This window comes from Haplochromis burtoni, unplaced genomic scaffold (assembly GCF_018398535.1).
Source record: "Haplochromis burtoni strain Fernald_Lab_line unplaced genomic scaffold, NCSU_Asbu1 Contig_34, whole genome shotgun sequence".
Taxonomy (NCBI): Eukaryota; Metazoa; Chordata; class Actinopteri; order Cichliformes; family Cichlidae; genus Haplochromis; species Haplochromis burtoni.
This window is the reverse complement of record NW_024582395.1, coordinates 704,244-720,808: the sequence shown is the minus strand read 5'-3', so window position 1 is coordinate 720,808 and position 16,565 is coordinate 704,244. Positions and strand designations below refer to the sequence as shown.

The following is a 16,565-nucleotide window of genomic DNA, read 5'->3' as shown; positions in this document are numbered from 1 at the left end:
ACCACAGACTCATACTCATAATACAAGTCAGAGCTTTATAAAAAAAAAAAGAAAAAGAAAAGAAAGTTGTGTTTTCAAAATTGGAGTTCATGTTATTTTTACTTCCAATAGTGTTAACATACTGCACAGGTCATGAACAAGTTTTTTTTTTCATTGTAAGTGGGCTAAAGCAGTTAATTAAAAGAAGTCTAACATAAATGTAAATGCTGTAATTTGGTTATTTTAATAAACCATGTAACTTGGATGGATTCGATGCTGGCGTGACCACAGTGCACACGTCTAATGTTGCTTACAGTGGTCCAAGGGACCGCTCAGGGAGTTTGTGTGTTCGTTCAGACACATGAAAAATTAGAGGGAACATTGCTCATACTTCAGTCTTTGCAGTGTGCCGAGGCCATTATCAGATAATATTTTAGCGTTCAGCCATATGACTCAATTTCCCACCTGGCAGTGCGGAGAGGAAGTTCGCGGGTGACGTCGAGCCCAGCCAATTGTCTTCTTCCATACGCGGAACCCCGGTTGAAGAGGGAAGTTCAGTTTGTTTTCATCGAGTCACAAATAGCTTTCCTTCTTCTCCGAAGTCATAAAGAATGATTGGATACAGTTGACTTCTGCTCCGTGGAGATTTTAGTCTAATGGCTATACGTCTCATTTACAGGCAAGTCGTAATTTGAAACTACAGGAGCAAATTGACGTGTAACTGTAGAGTGGTTTAATTAATTAGCGAACAGCTGAGATACCAGGAGTTGCGGGCTACGAAGGAAGAAAATCAGCGCTGGGCTCATGCAGCAGTATGAAACCGATTGGCATAGGAGTTGTAATTCGAAGTTATGTGTGTTAACACTGAAGTGACAATGTTTCAGCATGTGTACTGACATCATGTGGTGTGGCGTAGTTACTGCATTCAAGCCGTTGAGCTTCTGTGTTTGGAAACTGACAGGTACAGCTCAATTTGTGGGAGTACCTGCCTTTATTTTGTGTTTTACAATAAATTTAAGGATTTTGGTGGTTAATTATTATTATTATTATTAATAGATCACTTTGGGAAGTAGCGATGTGTTGCTGAAATTAAAATTAGATTAATAGATTGTCAGTACCAAACTCTCTTTGGTTTCCACTTAGTTTTCAGCTGCAAAAAAGGCATGGCCCTTTTGTAGAAATTCTTTGCGAATTACAGATGAATGAAGATGTTTTGCTAGCTAATATATTAAGTATGAGAATGCTTTGTTGCAACCCAACTAATAAGCCTTTTTGCACAGTTGAACATTTTGCAGTTGTTGAGGTGAAAGTAATAGCATATAATTCACATAATTTTCCACTTATTAAGTTACTGTATGGCTCTTGTTGCTTTGTCTACACTGGTTAAAATGAATAAATGCATTACTTTGTTATTCTAAACTCTTTAACAAAACTAATATTGTGACAGCCCTTCTCAGTTATTCCAAGTGTTTTTAAATATGACATATTTGAGCATACAGAAGTAAATTTGCCAGAAGTGATGTTTGACTGATTTGATTATACTGAAATAATGTCAACAATCTCATAATTGGAACAGCAAACGCAGAGTAACCCAAAGTCCACAAGCTTAGTTTAACAAATCTTCAAAGAAAATATTTGACCAGTCACATCTCGTTCCTGCTCCAAAATGTGTTCAGCCAACACCAGAGCTGCTGACGAGTGTGTTTGTGCATGTACATATTTCTTCTGACATGCATTTGGACCAACAACTTTGTGTGACCACAGTTTTTAGCATGTTCCTGTGTGATAGAAATTGTGGGTGACATCATTACTTTTAGTTATTAAGCACGTAGTTCTTTTTCAATTCTACTTTACTGAAAAATGGAGCCCCTTAGACACAAGTCAACAAGGGGTGTTTGTTCCTAATTTGGTCTGGGTTTTTTCCTGCCTGAAAATGAGTATTTATATATTCACATCAGCGAGCCATAGGGGCTTTCCAGCAGAGATGATGGCAAGACATTAAACAAATCGTGTGTAACGACGTGATCATAAAACACAACTCTGTGGTGTCCCACGCAGACCCGTCATTATAGCAAAAAACAACAAATACACACACCATTCTCAGCAGGCTATTTACAGACACGAAACACATCCTCACACACACACACACACACCCCACACACGTTTTTTCTCTCCCCGTCTTCATAAAAGGTGAAGAATGTGCTGTTTATTTTTCAGTAGGTTGTCATGAATGTGTGTGCGAGTAGGCCTGATCGCCGAGAGGTTATCATAATCGGATTTGCCTCAATTTATTTTCTGCTTGTTGTAAATTCAGCTTGTTATTGGATTATCCCCCTGTGCCACCTGTGCTTCAAAGTTTTGGAACACATATTAAAGAAGAGCACAGCAATAACATTGGCAGATTGAAATTATTAACTGATATATTTGGATTAATGTTTTCAATACAGGGCAGCACGTTGGTGTGGTGGTTAGCACTGTTGCCTCACAGCAAGAAGGTTCTGGTTTCAAAGGAGTTTCCGTGTTCAACACTGTTTACAGGTTAAGTGTCTTGGGTGGCCCAGTTCCACAATACAAAACAGAATTTCTTTAAAACATTTAGAGATTCTGCTAATATACTTTAAATCATTGCACAAAGTCAAGATCATAAATGTAAAAATAGTATATAAATGAAAGTACCAATAAAAATGATAAAGAACAAATTATAAGATACTCTCTGTGTAATATTTGGATTTTACCTTTTTTTTTTTTTTTGTTTATCTTTCCACTCTTAGCTCCTCAGTAAATTTTCATTGACCAGCAGCCAAATGTCTGAGCAGCAGCCACTGAGCCAGCCCCTGCAAACTGAAGAGCCATTGCTGAATGACCAGGAGATGCAGTTCTGGCTGGACAAAGCAGTGGCATGGGGCCAGGCTGACAGTCCGGACACGCAGAAAGACACCTGCCTACATATGAGCAGACTTAGGGATTTCCTCCACCAGCTTCTTACACAAGTGAACAGCATGGTAAGCACAAAAAGTGTACAGTGGGGCCCATGTGAACTTTGTCAAGCTGCAGGTATAAGCCTGAGGTGTATGTTTCTGACAAATGTGGATGGTCTTGTTCCTACACCAGACTTCTTAGATGCTTGTTCAGTCTGATTAAATGCTCTGTATATTTTAAGAGGTGTGCTTAATGGGCTCCAAATGCCTTATCTGATGAAATAGAACAGAACAATTAATCAGCTAGGTTGAACAGCCAAGCAGCCATCTGAATAACGAAGCGCTAAGTTAGTTTAAAAATCACGCCCCGTATGCGAGTTCACTCCCTTTTAGAGCCAGGGCATGAACATGAGTCCATCGTTAGGAGCCCGCTAACAGAAGCTGCTCTGTGCTGTGGACAGGCTGTGTATGTCTGGCTGGCAGCACTGCGATGTTGAGTTAGTCAGGTAATAGCCGCACTGGGACCTCCAGTGCTAACCTAATGTATCCCAGTATCAGGTTCAGCAAATTTGGGAAGGGGACAGGATGGCCGCTGTGAGATTTCGGTGTTTCTATATGGTCATTTTGCCTCGTTCCAGCTTTTTCTCCTCTCACGGGTTCTTGTGACCCGCTTTTCTTGCAAAAGGAGTCCTCTCATGAGTCATAGTGTCCTTTCAGGATCTAATTTGTGATGCTATGTACTCCATATGTTTTACCGCAACACTTTGATAATAGTCAGAAACAGTCCCATGTCTGCCTGTCTTTCTTCTTCCCTGTTGGTTTTGGGGTTAGCCCCATATTTTTATAGATATTTTTCTCTGTCTTTCTTCTTTTCCGTTAACATTATTCTGGGTATATGTCATGCCGAGGTGTCAGTGTGTGTAGAATGATGGCACGGATTCAAAGAGAGAGAATGGTATAGCTTAATTGGCTTGAAATCCGTTTTACTGGCAGTTGGCTCATAAAAGACCAGCTGAGGATAGCCTGCTTCTTGGCAGCATTTTACATCCCTTGATGACTTAACAACTTTCTTGTGGCTTATGGTCTGAGATGAAAAATACTCCAAGTTATTGTTAATTTCCAGGTTTACACTTGATTAGAACAGTGGAGGATGTTGCCTTGCATAATGGAATAGTTGCATTTTAGGAGGTATGCGTTTTCACTTATCGAGATCTTGGATGAGAAGACCACTGCTGCTGTCATCTCTATCCATCTGGAGCTGCAGCCAGAAGACGGGTTAATTACCTTAACAGCTAGTGTGACTGTATCCATCACTGTGATGTTGCTATTTTGCTCCTACATTTTAGAAAGGATGAATGAGATTAATCAGCTGCTGAGCTGGGATTTGGGTGAATTTTGGAGGGTGCTCAGCTAGCTGCATTCCCCTATTTCTAATCTTTATGCCAAGCCGAATTTTGGTTCTAGCTTCATACAGTATATTCATTGTTTTATTTTATCCCTGAACAAGAAAATAAGCGATCATATTCACCTCAAATGTCAAGTGTTTAAATATGTGCACCAGGGCAGGGGTAGCTCAGTAGGTAGAGTGGTGGCCCCATGATCGGAAGGTCGGTGGTTCGACTCCACTGAACGGCTACCCTGAGGTACCCCTGAGCAAGGTACCGTCCCTACACACTGCTCCCCGGGTGCTGCATTGGTGGCTGCCCACTGCTTCACTGGGTGAATGGGTTAAATGCAGAGGAACTATTTCCCTACGGGGACTAACATGCACACTTTACACACTTTACACTACTTTACTTTACACTGCTATCTGTTGTACAAGTCCTCTTTTAAACATGCCTGCTACACTACAGATGCATTATTACATCACTCCTCAAAGGAGTTGATCAGAAAATCCTGGACCACTAAAGTAACATGAAGGGAGGATGTTGTTGGGTGTACTTGTAAACACAAGTATGTAATTTATCACAATATAAAATAATAGGTATCATATCTATGATATAGCAGCCACTCAGTGCATTTAGGAATGTAGGCATGGTCAAAGAGACGTGCTGAAGTCCAAACCTAGCAACCGATGTGTGGTGGATATTTTCTTGGCATTGTTATTTTATATATGTTATATATCGTTGCTGACCCTGTCCATCCCTTTATGGCCACAATGTACCCATCCTTTGAAGGGTGCTTTCCAGCCTGATTTTAAAAAGCTCAAATCACCTCAACCTGGTTTCTTGAACATGATGATGAGTTTATTGCAAATAGTCTCTACAGTTACAGGATCTCAATTTAATGGAGCACTTTTGGAAACAGGAGACTTTCATTATGAATGTGTAGCCAAAAAATCTGCGTTAATAGTTGTATGCTACCATGTTCAATCTCTGAAACACCTTGCTGAGTCTCATAATGGAGTTCTGAATGCATAAACAGGTTCAATCTGGTTCTAGCAAGGTGAACTTAATAAAGTGCCTGGTGAGTGTATATTTATGTGATCAACATAGCAACTTTGGTATTTATTGTCAAGGCTATTGCGACTGTGGATCAATGATGTCAGGGACAAAAGTGTTACCTCACTTCTCTATAAACTTGTCCCATTGGCTGCTTCGCTTGTACATAATCAGTCACTTCTGTCTGAGATGTCTGTCCCTAATCAAAACAAGACACATGGATGCAAACCCACTTCACAATTAGGGACATGGTTGACAAGGCTTTGATGCTGATTCTTGCTTTGGTAGTCTTAGATAATTACTTTGTTCGCGATGGCTTATTCTTGTGGGAATTCAGTCAGTGCAGTCACAAAGTATGGTGCTGTTTCTATTGTAAATGTGCATTCCTTTTTAGTTGCACCAGCAGCATGCAAAGGCTCATGCATATGCCCACAGACAACATTTGCCATGGGTTGTTGAGCTGATGGTAAGGCTAAGTGTGTGTGAGAGGCTGAGTTTCACATGGCGTTGCTGGTTTTGTTAGGCATAGTTGGGGTTTTATAGAAACTCTGATTGGCCTATTATCATCATGCTTCCCATTAATGTTGATCTCATCCCCTTGAATGAGTCAACTCGGTCTCCTTGACAGTCTGGTGATCCTTTTAAACGCATCAGCCTGATGCTGCCTCATTTTTTTCCTCCCCCCACCTGCTTTGAAACTTCTGCATTTGTTTTCTGATTGATTCTGGTGGAAAGAGCACTATTGATGCATAATGGCTTCGAAAGAAACGTTCATTTTCTCTTTTTTTACTGCTTACTGTTCACTGTAAAATAATATGCAGCAGTATTAGTAACTGCTCTTATGTGCTGTTGATAAAAAAAAACAAACAAAAACAAAACAGGGTGGTGTGTTTTTTAAATGTGCAGATTTTTTTTTCTTAAAATACCAAGATAGTTTTTTGTTCCTATTTGTTTTCTTTTGGGTCGTATATCACCAGCTGCTTTTCCCCCCTCCTCACAAAGCATTGCTGTTTGTTGGAAGATTTCAAAGTAGCTCCCTATTAACTTAATTCATTGGAGGCTGCACTCGGCTCTCACTTTCAGACATGGCTGGTTTTTTCATGTTGTTTTGTACACTAAGAAACGTAAACCTTCTTCTTCTTCTTAATAATCCACAGCATGTCTCTTGTCCTGTCTTCCTCCCCTCACCCCAACTGGTCGCGGCATATGGCTGCCCCCGTGAGGCGGCCGTTGTTTTGATTTGGTGCTATAAATACAATTGAATTGCATTCTTGATATCGTAATATCACACTTTTTTAGTCATGTAAACATTTGTACACATTCACATGACTGAATGTAGTGTAAAGCTCTTTGGGGTCCTTAGGGACTAAGTAAAGCGCTTTACAAGTACAGGCCAGTTACCATTTATTGCGGACAATGTGATATGGCATAACCCTAGTTGTGGCTGTATCTGATGCACACATTGACCCGGCATGTCCCAGGCATGTTCAATAGGAGACTTTGCTCTACAAGGTTAGTCAATGACTTTAGAATAAACAGATTTTCAACAGCGGATTTCTTTGAACTCTAAAAATAATTCACCAGAGGAAAAAGTGATGTAGACCTCACATGCAACAACCTACCGCAAAGTGAACTTGGGCCAGATTTATATCACAAGACAAAACAAAAAAGCGGGTAATTGTTAATTGGACAATTGGAACAATAATCACTTTGTTCCAATTTTCTTTTTTCCTGTAAAAGCTGGAAACTAAAGTCATGCAAAAAACAGAAAGTAGAATTTCTCGAGTGCACCTTGTGTCTACCACCATCTGTACTTCTGTTTGATTGTCTATTGCATTTCCACACACATTTTTACTCAGAGTTTTAGGTTTGAACAGAACCCTAGTAAACATCTCTAACTGCCTGTTGATCTGTTTTCCAGATTAATTATTTGTCATTCAGCTTCTCCAATAAACAAATTATTTCAGCCCTACATGGGAGTGAAGTAAGAGCAATTGTCTTTGATTAGGCAACAGCACGCTGCTTCAATTACATCTGGCATATGTCAGAATCACTGTGTGGGATTTTTCTGCTGTAAAGACTTGCTGTAGAGTTAAATTAGCCCAGAGGTTAAATGTATGATATAGTCTGTTAATATGGGCTGAATAATAAGAAATTTTGCACATGCACGTAAACATGATTCCTGCTCACATGTGCAGACATGCTTGTAAATTTAAGTCATGCGTCATCTCTTTGATCTGTTTTCTGCATGTCGCAGTGCGGGCAATCATGTTGATGTAGCAAACCCATAAAATAATAAGTTAAAACAACAAAAGAAGCGTACACCTGTTTATTTATATGTATTTTCTTTTCCAAATCTAAGCTCAAAGCCTCAGTCTCCAGTTTGAATGAAAATTCTGCCTTTTGCTAGCAAAGGTAAAACTAGAATGAATTAAATTTGTGACAGATATATTTATATTTTGCTAAACTATAAGTTAGGTCTGGATATTGTTAAAGAGCCATTTGTAGAAGTTGTAAAACTAGTTCTGGCCTTAAAAGATAAGTACTGGGACAAGCTCTGCTTTATTATTGTTCATATGAGGGTATCGGCAGTGTTTTTTTGATATTCCATTAAATGAAAATGGATAGAAATTAAAGTTATAAGAAGTCAAGTGTAAAAGTCATTCCAGTTCAAAAGCAGCATCTGCTGTTGCTCCAAACATCTCTGGATGTTTTAATTGGCTGTGAGGTGAACTATATCACATGGTCTGTTATTCTGAGCTGGATAAACAAGCACACACATGAGTACTTAAACCCTTACAGGTATCGCACCCTTGACCAGAGCCCTGTTTTGCAATGTGTTCTGTTTTCTGTATCTATCACTGTTGAGTCTATGGAAGGAGTTGTGACATGACCATAACAAAGGAAACAAGGTGATGCGTGAGCAGTATACTGTACAGCTGTTGATGTGTCTGTTACTCAGCTCAGTTCTAATTAGGAAGGATTGTGATTATAAGATTCTTCTAATGTTTAATGTTATGACAAAGTGTTGCTAGGTTAAAAGGATAAATGAAACAGGTGACGAGGTGCAAACATCTGTAATACAGTGAAACAATGAAAAGATATTTCCTTTGTTGTCCTTCTTCCATTTGTGTCATATTTCCATCCTATTAGAAACATATTTCTGCATGTACCTTCCCAGAAGTAAGAGAGTATTGAAAATGAAAAACACGTACAGTATAAAGTCTTTTTTCTCTCTCCCTCCTTCTGCCTCTAAGAGCTCAACAACAGAAACCATGAAGAGGCTGCCCTTCTTAGGCCAGCTTTTGGGTCGGCTGTGCTGGAATCCTTATATCACCGTGTGTGGTGAGTGGAGCTTCTGGACAACTTGCACTCAATCGCTAGTGGGTTTCACATCCCCAAAACAGATAAAAGTAATAATGATGGTAATCATTCTTGCATGGTGTATAATGCGTTATGTGGTGGTGTATTTTTTTGCAGATACAAGCAGAGGGCTGCTGCTTGGGTGTCTTTGGGGACTGTACTCAGAGCGTCCAAGCAATGCTGTGGAGAAAAAAGCCAACCAGTGGATACGGGTACCCACTTAGCATTTTAAATCTTTATCAGTGGCTCATTCAGGTTACTAATAAAAGTTGGTCTGACTTTTGATATATTTTGAAGATGGTCACAGTTTTGTATATGGCTCAGTGCTTTTTTTCAGTATATCTGTGACTGTTTATGTCATATAAGTTTAGTGATTATCAGTGATAATTGCAGCATATTCACTAAGACCTGGTGACCTGATATATTTTATTGTGAGAATGTCAGAAAAAGACACAAAATATATTACACAAAGGGGAAAAAAGATGGTTCCACTTGAATATGCAGTGAAGATGTAATTCGTGTCTGAAGCCAAAATTCTCAAGTTCACTTCACAAGTTGACTTAATATAGAAACTTGTGGCATGTACTATATGTGTTATAGCTCTACTGTGAGTAGATATCTATCACAAAAAAGGAATCCTGGAAAAAATAGAGGCGAAGGGAACTATAAAATTCTGATATTGTACTAGTTGTTTTTATGCCTTTATAACATTTAGGCATTTTCCTTCCTATTGCCATCATATTAAAACCTGGTGTGTTTGCTATTCATGTTCTAATTCGTTCTGGACCGAGTTGACATACAGATTATTTGGCTGTTACAGATCATTCTTTTAGCAAATACTCATAAAAGAATCTCTCTTGACTGCCTTCGGGCTGCTGAAGAGATTTTCAGTCTAATATACTTTTAATAGGAGTTTGATGGCCAGCTCTCTCTTTCCTCTCCAATTGGACATGGATGATGAATGTCGTAGATTGGATCTCTGTTTGCCTAAGCTTTTGTGCCCCAAACTGTAAAACATATTTTGAAAGCAAATCAAAATGGACTGTTTTACTGCCTCTTGTCACCAGAGGAGGATCAGCCTTCATATTATAGTTAGCGGATCCTGTTAACTGTGTGTTCTCAGGGCGCACATACAAAGGAGGGAACGGGAACAGAGGGAAGAAAAGATTCTGTGGTGTTCAACTTTGAGAGGGTTCACACAGATGGCTTATGATAAACAATGTGGAACATTCACATTTTTGCCAGATTATCTGTGTGTTAGTATTACTTGGATTAATTTCTCATCTAATAAAACATCCTTTTAATTGTACAGTGTCTTGGAAGTAAACTTTAAATTTTGCCAGAGGGTCTTTGACCTGCAAGAGGAGAAGCAGAGTGCATGTGTGCATTGTGGTTGTGTACATAGGTGTACGTGAACTATACTAAGATATGAAGATTAATATTACTTTCTCAAATAACAATAAGACTCGTTTATGATTAGATAGGAGAGATGACCTGTCCTGGGTGTAGCTCACCTCTAGCCTGATGACAGCTGGAGTAGGCCCCAGCTCCCTCATGACTTTGAGCCAGTTTAGATAAGGGGTTAATAAAAATGGTGAAGATATAACTGCTCAGTTACAGTTACAACAGTTGTAACTTAAAGAATGAACTGGTGCCGTCTACACGAACAGCTAGAAAAACCTATTTATTTATTCATAAACAGAAAGTGGCAGGCCTAAAAAACTTTCTGTAGCAGATGAACAGTATCTAAAAAGTCATGTTTTTAAGAAAGGTGAAAAAACTCAGCTAGCAAAGACCTGACACAAAGGACCCCAACTGAAGAGTGTTAGTGGATGGCTGGCTGTCAAGAAGCCATTCTTAAGGTAGTTGAAATCATTGTCATTATGTACGAAGGAGGTCAGGAGAGAGGTTCAGTGGTTTACAGCCATCTGTAAAACATGGTGGAGGCTTTTCCTAGTAAAGTAATATAAATTAGGGGTGGCTACAGATTTTTTCCCATACTGTAAATAAAACCATAAATTAATCTAGAGACAACTTGGTTAGTTTTTCCAGTTTTTCCATTGTATTTTCAAAGTAATGTAATGCTTGTTCATGATGGTTTGGTAGTAGCTGCATTGACAGCCAGTGCTGGGTTCACTGAGGTCATTTCTAGAAAAATGGTTCACATGTATTGTGTACTGTGTAGCACTTGAAAGTACAATAACATAACCACCTCTGTAGCTGCTCCTCATTGTCCTTCTCTTGTCCTCAAAAGGAGCTTCCATTTACCGCAAAAGACAGGAATAACGGGAAGAACAAAAAAACCTTTTCACCGCAACTCGGCCCATCTGGGAGAACAGGGCAGATGTATGGTTTTAGGCCAGAGATGGTCTGTCTCCGTGTCTCTCCCCGTGTCTGTGTTGTGTTGGGCTGACTGTCCTGGAATGCAGAAAGCAGCCTGTTTTCTGTTAGCCCTGTCTGATCTTGCTCCCCAACATTGTTTTCTTGCTGCCTCTGTAATTTAGCTGAGTTTCTGATGCTAAGTGGCACCTAATTTTTTTTTTAAAAATTTAATTATTTTTTGTGCATGTTTGTGCATGCACATTTGAGTATTTGCACTAATATGTGTGTTTTGCCTGCCTGCTACTGTGTGTAATGTTAGTAGCCATATATTTCTATTTTTATTATTAAAAAAATGATAGTACTTAAGAGTACTCAGCCTTTTCTCCCATGTGTCTTTGCCTCACCCCTCCCTGTCTGCCTCTTTTCCCCACATCTGAGTGTTCTGACTGGGTTTGAAGAATTCCTGTTATAGCTGTAGGCTATGTCAGATAGTCATTAACTCAATTGGTCTGTTTCTCGACATCCTGTACTTGCAGAGAGACCACACAGTGCTGCACTGCCATGGCATGAGCTTTGAGGAGATGACAGATAAGCAGAGCATGAGAGTATAATATTAGAGGGACAGAAGATGAACCGTTTGATATCTTAATCTTTGATGTCTATCTTTAGTGACTCAAACAGAGTGAACCACAGCTTGGCCCTGGAGCCACAGTGGCTACTTCACTTTTAAAACATATTTCTTATTATTGGCTAACACTGGCTCCTTTTATGTGTTTTTATTTGAAGATGAAAGTAGCTTTGTCTCCGTTTGACTTTCCTTTATCTGATTCTTTTTGGGTGTCATTGCCCGATTGACTGAGATTCTCTTTTCCATTTCTTCCTTTTATTTATGAGGAAGAGTTTTTCATCGTTTCATCGCTTGTTTGTTTTCTACTTGATACACAAACAACATATCTAAGCGTTAAAGACTGTGACTTTTAAATGGCCACCAACAGACACATGCATTCTCATGTCAGAATTAATAATTATAGAATTAATAGAAATAACTATGAGTAGGGTTTGCAAGAATACTGGGCATGTAAAATGAATATGCACCTGACACTTTATTAGGTACACCCATTCAGCTACTTACTAACAGAACTATCTCATCAGTTAATCACATATCAACTCGATTGTTTTAGGCATGTAGACCACCTGCTGAAGTTCAAACTCAGTGTCAGAAAAGGGAAGAAAGGTTGATTTAAAGCCTCTTTTCCATTAGTACCTACTTGGTTTGACCAATTTTCTATTATAATCGAGTACCACCTAATGTACGTTGTCGCTGTCATAGCAGTGCTGCATAGCATGGCAATCGGTGGCATGCAGTGTGACAACGTCACATTTTAGTGCCTGCTCGCATCGCTTGGAACAACAGCCGAGCAGGTAACCTAATGGAAAACCCTGGAAACCTTGGCGATCCATGGTGAGTCAATCCGAGGAGTTACTAATGGAAATGGGGCTCTTGAAGTCGGATGGGCTGGTTTGACTATTTCAGACACTGCTAATCATCTGGGACTTCCCTGCACAACCATCTGTAGGGTTTAGAGAAAATGTTTATTTAAAAAAAAAAAACTAGGGACAAGTATCTTGTTGATGTCAGAGGAAAATAACGAGACTGGTTCAATCCAGTAGGAAGGCAACAGCAACTCACCACTCAACATTTCTTATAACCAATGTGGGCAGAAGAGCATCTCTAAACGCACAGCACATCAAACCTTGAAGCAGATTAGCTACAGCAGCAGAAGACCGCACCGGGTGCCACTCCTTTTAGCTCAGAGAAGGAAACACAGGCTGCAGTTCACACTGGCTTATCAAAACTGAACAGCAGAAGATTGGAAAAACATTGCCTGGTCTGATGAGTCTCAATTTTTGTTTAGAAATTCTCCCAAACTCAGTCCAATAAAGCACATTTGGGATGAAGCGGAAGGGTGGGTGGATTTATAATTACAATTAATTACCAAAAGCACTTTGTCATACTTTTCCCTTAAAGTCAAAAGTTAAAATTTAGAATAAAGCAATATAATTAATGTTATTTTGTCTACTTGCTAACGATTTTGTTTTTCTTTTCCTATTATAGCATAAATCATGACCAATGTGTCAACAAAAGGGAAGCTCAGTCTAAAAAAGAAGCAGTGCATTGAAAAGAATCAAAAAGCTAAAACTATATCATAAAAGTTGCTGAATTTAAAAGGGGTGTTTCTTGTAAAACTTTTATTTTCGAGTTGGCTACATGACACAAATGATTTTCTTTCAAAAATCAATGTCTTAAAATGTCCATATACACAAGGTTTATGGGGTCAAAAGTGACACATTTGGCCATTTTGGTGGAAAACTTAAATTGCTCTTGCTTCTTTCCTGTAGCTGTCTTTGTGCCAGGTTTGAGGGCAGTTGCTTCTCTCTTTATTATTTTCTATAATGAGCCTTTTTTGCACTCTTATCCTTCATTTCGCCTTCTTTTTTTGTCTTTGCTGTTTTGACCATCTGAGGTTATACTTCAGTCTTTCTTTGGTTTTGGGAGAATTCAGTCATGGCTTAGTAATTGTTAACAGACACCCATCAAAAACAACCCAAGCCTTTGCGTTGTGCATTTTTCTACATCCTCTGTTTTAATTTTAGATTTATGGAGGGATAATTTCTATGGCAGCAATGGCAGTCAATGTCCCCAAAGCCAACTTAGTTGCTTATGACTTTTAAACTGCAGCCATCGCAGTGCATTCCAGTGTCCCTCTGATATTTCTTCTAACCAGCCTCCCTTCCCTCTCATTCCCCAGCCTCACTGTGCCTCCTTACCAAGGGTGGGATAAGATTGATCGGTTTTTTTTATGCACTCAATGTGCAGAGTTTGAGGGCTCTCAGATGGTAGTTATTGGGTTGTTTTTTGCGACTATGTGGAGGGTAAGCATCTTAGCGTGTTGTAGGGCTTTGCCAAAGAAACCACACATCCTCACCAACAACGCTGCAGCATCCCTACATTGGTTTCTGTTTTTCTGCTTCACTTGAGTTCTTTTCTTTATAAATTGTGCTCCAAAGTCTCCTTTTCTCCTTATCTATTGTTAAGCGCACACTGTTTGTAGTTTTAGGGGATTGGTTCTTTGTGGTATAGATGTTTCTCTGTTTTTACTGCAGCTCTATGTCTAGTGAAGATGTGAGGCTTTGGCTGTTTCTGTTGGATCTCACTTTCCGGCTTGCAACAGTATGTCAAATCTGTGGTTGAGTTGAGGGGATTTCTAAAGTTTAAATCAATCTCTAATTTCATGTTATGGATCTTTGGGTTTTCAAGCACTTCTGAAGGAATTCTGAAGAATATTTTTGTCAAAAATTCAGCGTATCATTCACGAGACCACTGAATGCTGTGTGGCATCACTTTTGGTTTTTAAATGTCAACACTGAAAGTAAAAACAAGGCAATATGTCTCAACGCTTCTTCTGCTGTGGCATATTTATTAAATATTTTGAGAAATCGTACATCTTGGCAGTTTTGCTGTTTTATTGAAAGCGGTTTGAGAGTTACTCATGTAGCATTGTGCCTTACACTATGAGCATTGTGTTCCCTCCTGTTGTTCCTTGATTACGACCAGCATTTTTTTGAAGACCAGAATCAGCTGAGTTTATTAGTCTAGTTTATCAGTGTATGATGAGGCCCCTTTTAAAAAATTCTCGTAAAACACCAAGGCCCTCTGTAAGAAGGAATGTTCATCTCTGAAGTTGCTCATATGCTGTCCATACAGTCTCACTTACTGGAATACCTTTTCTTCACTCATGTGTTTCAAATGATGTGATGCCAGTAGAGTCATCCTATATTCCAGTAACTAATTAGCTTTGATGTTATGGATCTTAGGGTTTGGAAAATTGTATCAAAGTCTTGTTATATTGTGATGCACGTACAGTCAAAAGAAAAAAAAATCACTGGACTCTGCAGTCCTGTGAAAAACTAAGTACACCCTTTGATTCATGAGCTTGCAGAACAAGCTTTACCAGCAAAATCTTGAAGTAATCATTTCTCTGGGACTTTATCAGTCTCTCACATCATTGTGGAAGAATTTTGACCCACTCTTCTTTACAGCATTTCTTTAATTCATTGAGGTTTGTGGGCATTTGTGTATGCACGGCTCTCATAAGATCCCACCATTGCATTTCAATTGGATTGAGGTCTGGGCTTTGACTGGGCCACTGCAAAACCTTGATTCTTTTCTTTTTCAGTCATTCTGTTGTCCATTTGTTTCAAGTGTTTTGTCTCATCATCTTGTTCCATCTTGTTCCATTACCCAGTTTGGGCCAAGCTTTAGCTGTTGTACAGACTGCCTGTGATTCTTGAATACTTTGGTATACAGGGGGAATTCATGGTTGACTTGATGAAGAAGAAAGTAGAAGAAAGTGTACTTTATTGGTCCCCGTGGGGAAAATCCCTCTCTGCATTTAACCCATTCACTCAGTGAAGCAGTGGGCAGCCATTGGGCGCCCGGGGAGCAGTGTGTAGGGACGGTACCTTGCTCAGGGGTATCTCAGGGTAGCTGTTCAGGGGAATCGAACCCCCGACCTTCCGATCATGATGCAAGGTGCCCAGGTTCTGTGGCTGCAAAACAAGCCCAGATCACCACCTGTCCATCACTGTATTTCACAGTTAATATAACAGATTTAGGCTGAAATGTGATGTTTTTTGTTAACATCTTTATTTTTTGTCTCATATACAAAGGACATTGTTCCAGATGGCTTGTGGTTTGTTCAGATGAAATTTTGCAAACCTAAATGGTGCCATCTTTTTAGAGGCGTAAGGCTTTCTTCTGGTAACAGTTCTAAACCAGCCATGCTTGTTCAGGCTTTTTGTGATTGTCCTTTCATAAGCTTTAACATTTACATTCTAACTAAGGCTAGTAGAGCCTGAGCTCAAGCTCTTACACTTTTTGGGAACTTTCCAGAGTATTGAGCAGTGGGTTGGCAAGGATGTCCGTTCCCGAGAAGATTCTGTAAACACACATTTGAATGGTGCAGACCACCAAACCAAACTTTTATTAGCAGCACCTGATTGCTACTTGCGTTCTTAATTCCTATAGAAGCCATAAGGGTGTTTCTTTTCCACATGGCTGTATGCATACAGTACATATATTTTTCTTCACATTGTGTTTTCTGGCCTTCCACAGAAAGTATTGTGTCAGCTTTCCACAGAAGAAGATGAAACTGCAGCACAAGCGTTAATGAAGTGTACGGGTGTACCAGCTAAAGAGTACCACCTTAAAGTCCTGAGAAAGGTATTATTGCTTTGTTTCCGTTGGTATCATTCATTACATACAAAGATATTGAATTTAACATGCTTTATATGTAAACTGTGCTTTGACCGGCTTTTCAGAAGGTGGCGCTGCTGCAGGAAAACGTTGGACAAAGCTGCACATTATTTAACAGTCAGAGGTAAATGTGAAAAATAAATAAATAAAATATGTAGACCAGCTGGATAAGTGCCATTCATATTTCATCAGTGGGTTGTTTTGTTTCTTAACGAAAATATTGTA

General features: G+C 39.3%; 1 protein-coding gene across 4 annotated transcripts in view; it reads left to right on the top strand.

Moving 5' to 3' along the window:
• Window positions 1–475: 475 nt before the first annotated feature.
• fancc (FA complementation group C) overlaps window positions 476–16,565 on the top strand; it is a 32,439-nt gene continuing 16,349 nt past the window's right edge. For 2 of the 4 annotated variants that reach the window (XM_042219493.1, XM_042219494.1), the window contains exons 1-6: window positions 476–658; window positions 2,751–2,981; window positions 8,596–8,683; window positions 8,819–8,913; window positions 16,200–16,307; window positions 16,406–16,464. In XM_042219493.1, the coding sequence (XP_042075427.1) occupies window positions 2,784–2,981; window positions 8,596–8,683; window positions 8,819–8,913; window positions 16,200–16,307; window positions 16,406–16,464 (548 nt within the window). In that variant the 5' untranslated portion in view covers window positions 476–658; window positions 2,751–2,783. The other 2 variants (XM_042219491.1, XM_042219492.1) reach the window with 2 other exon arrangements.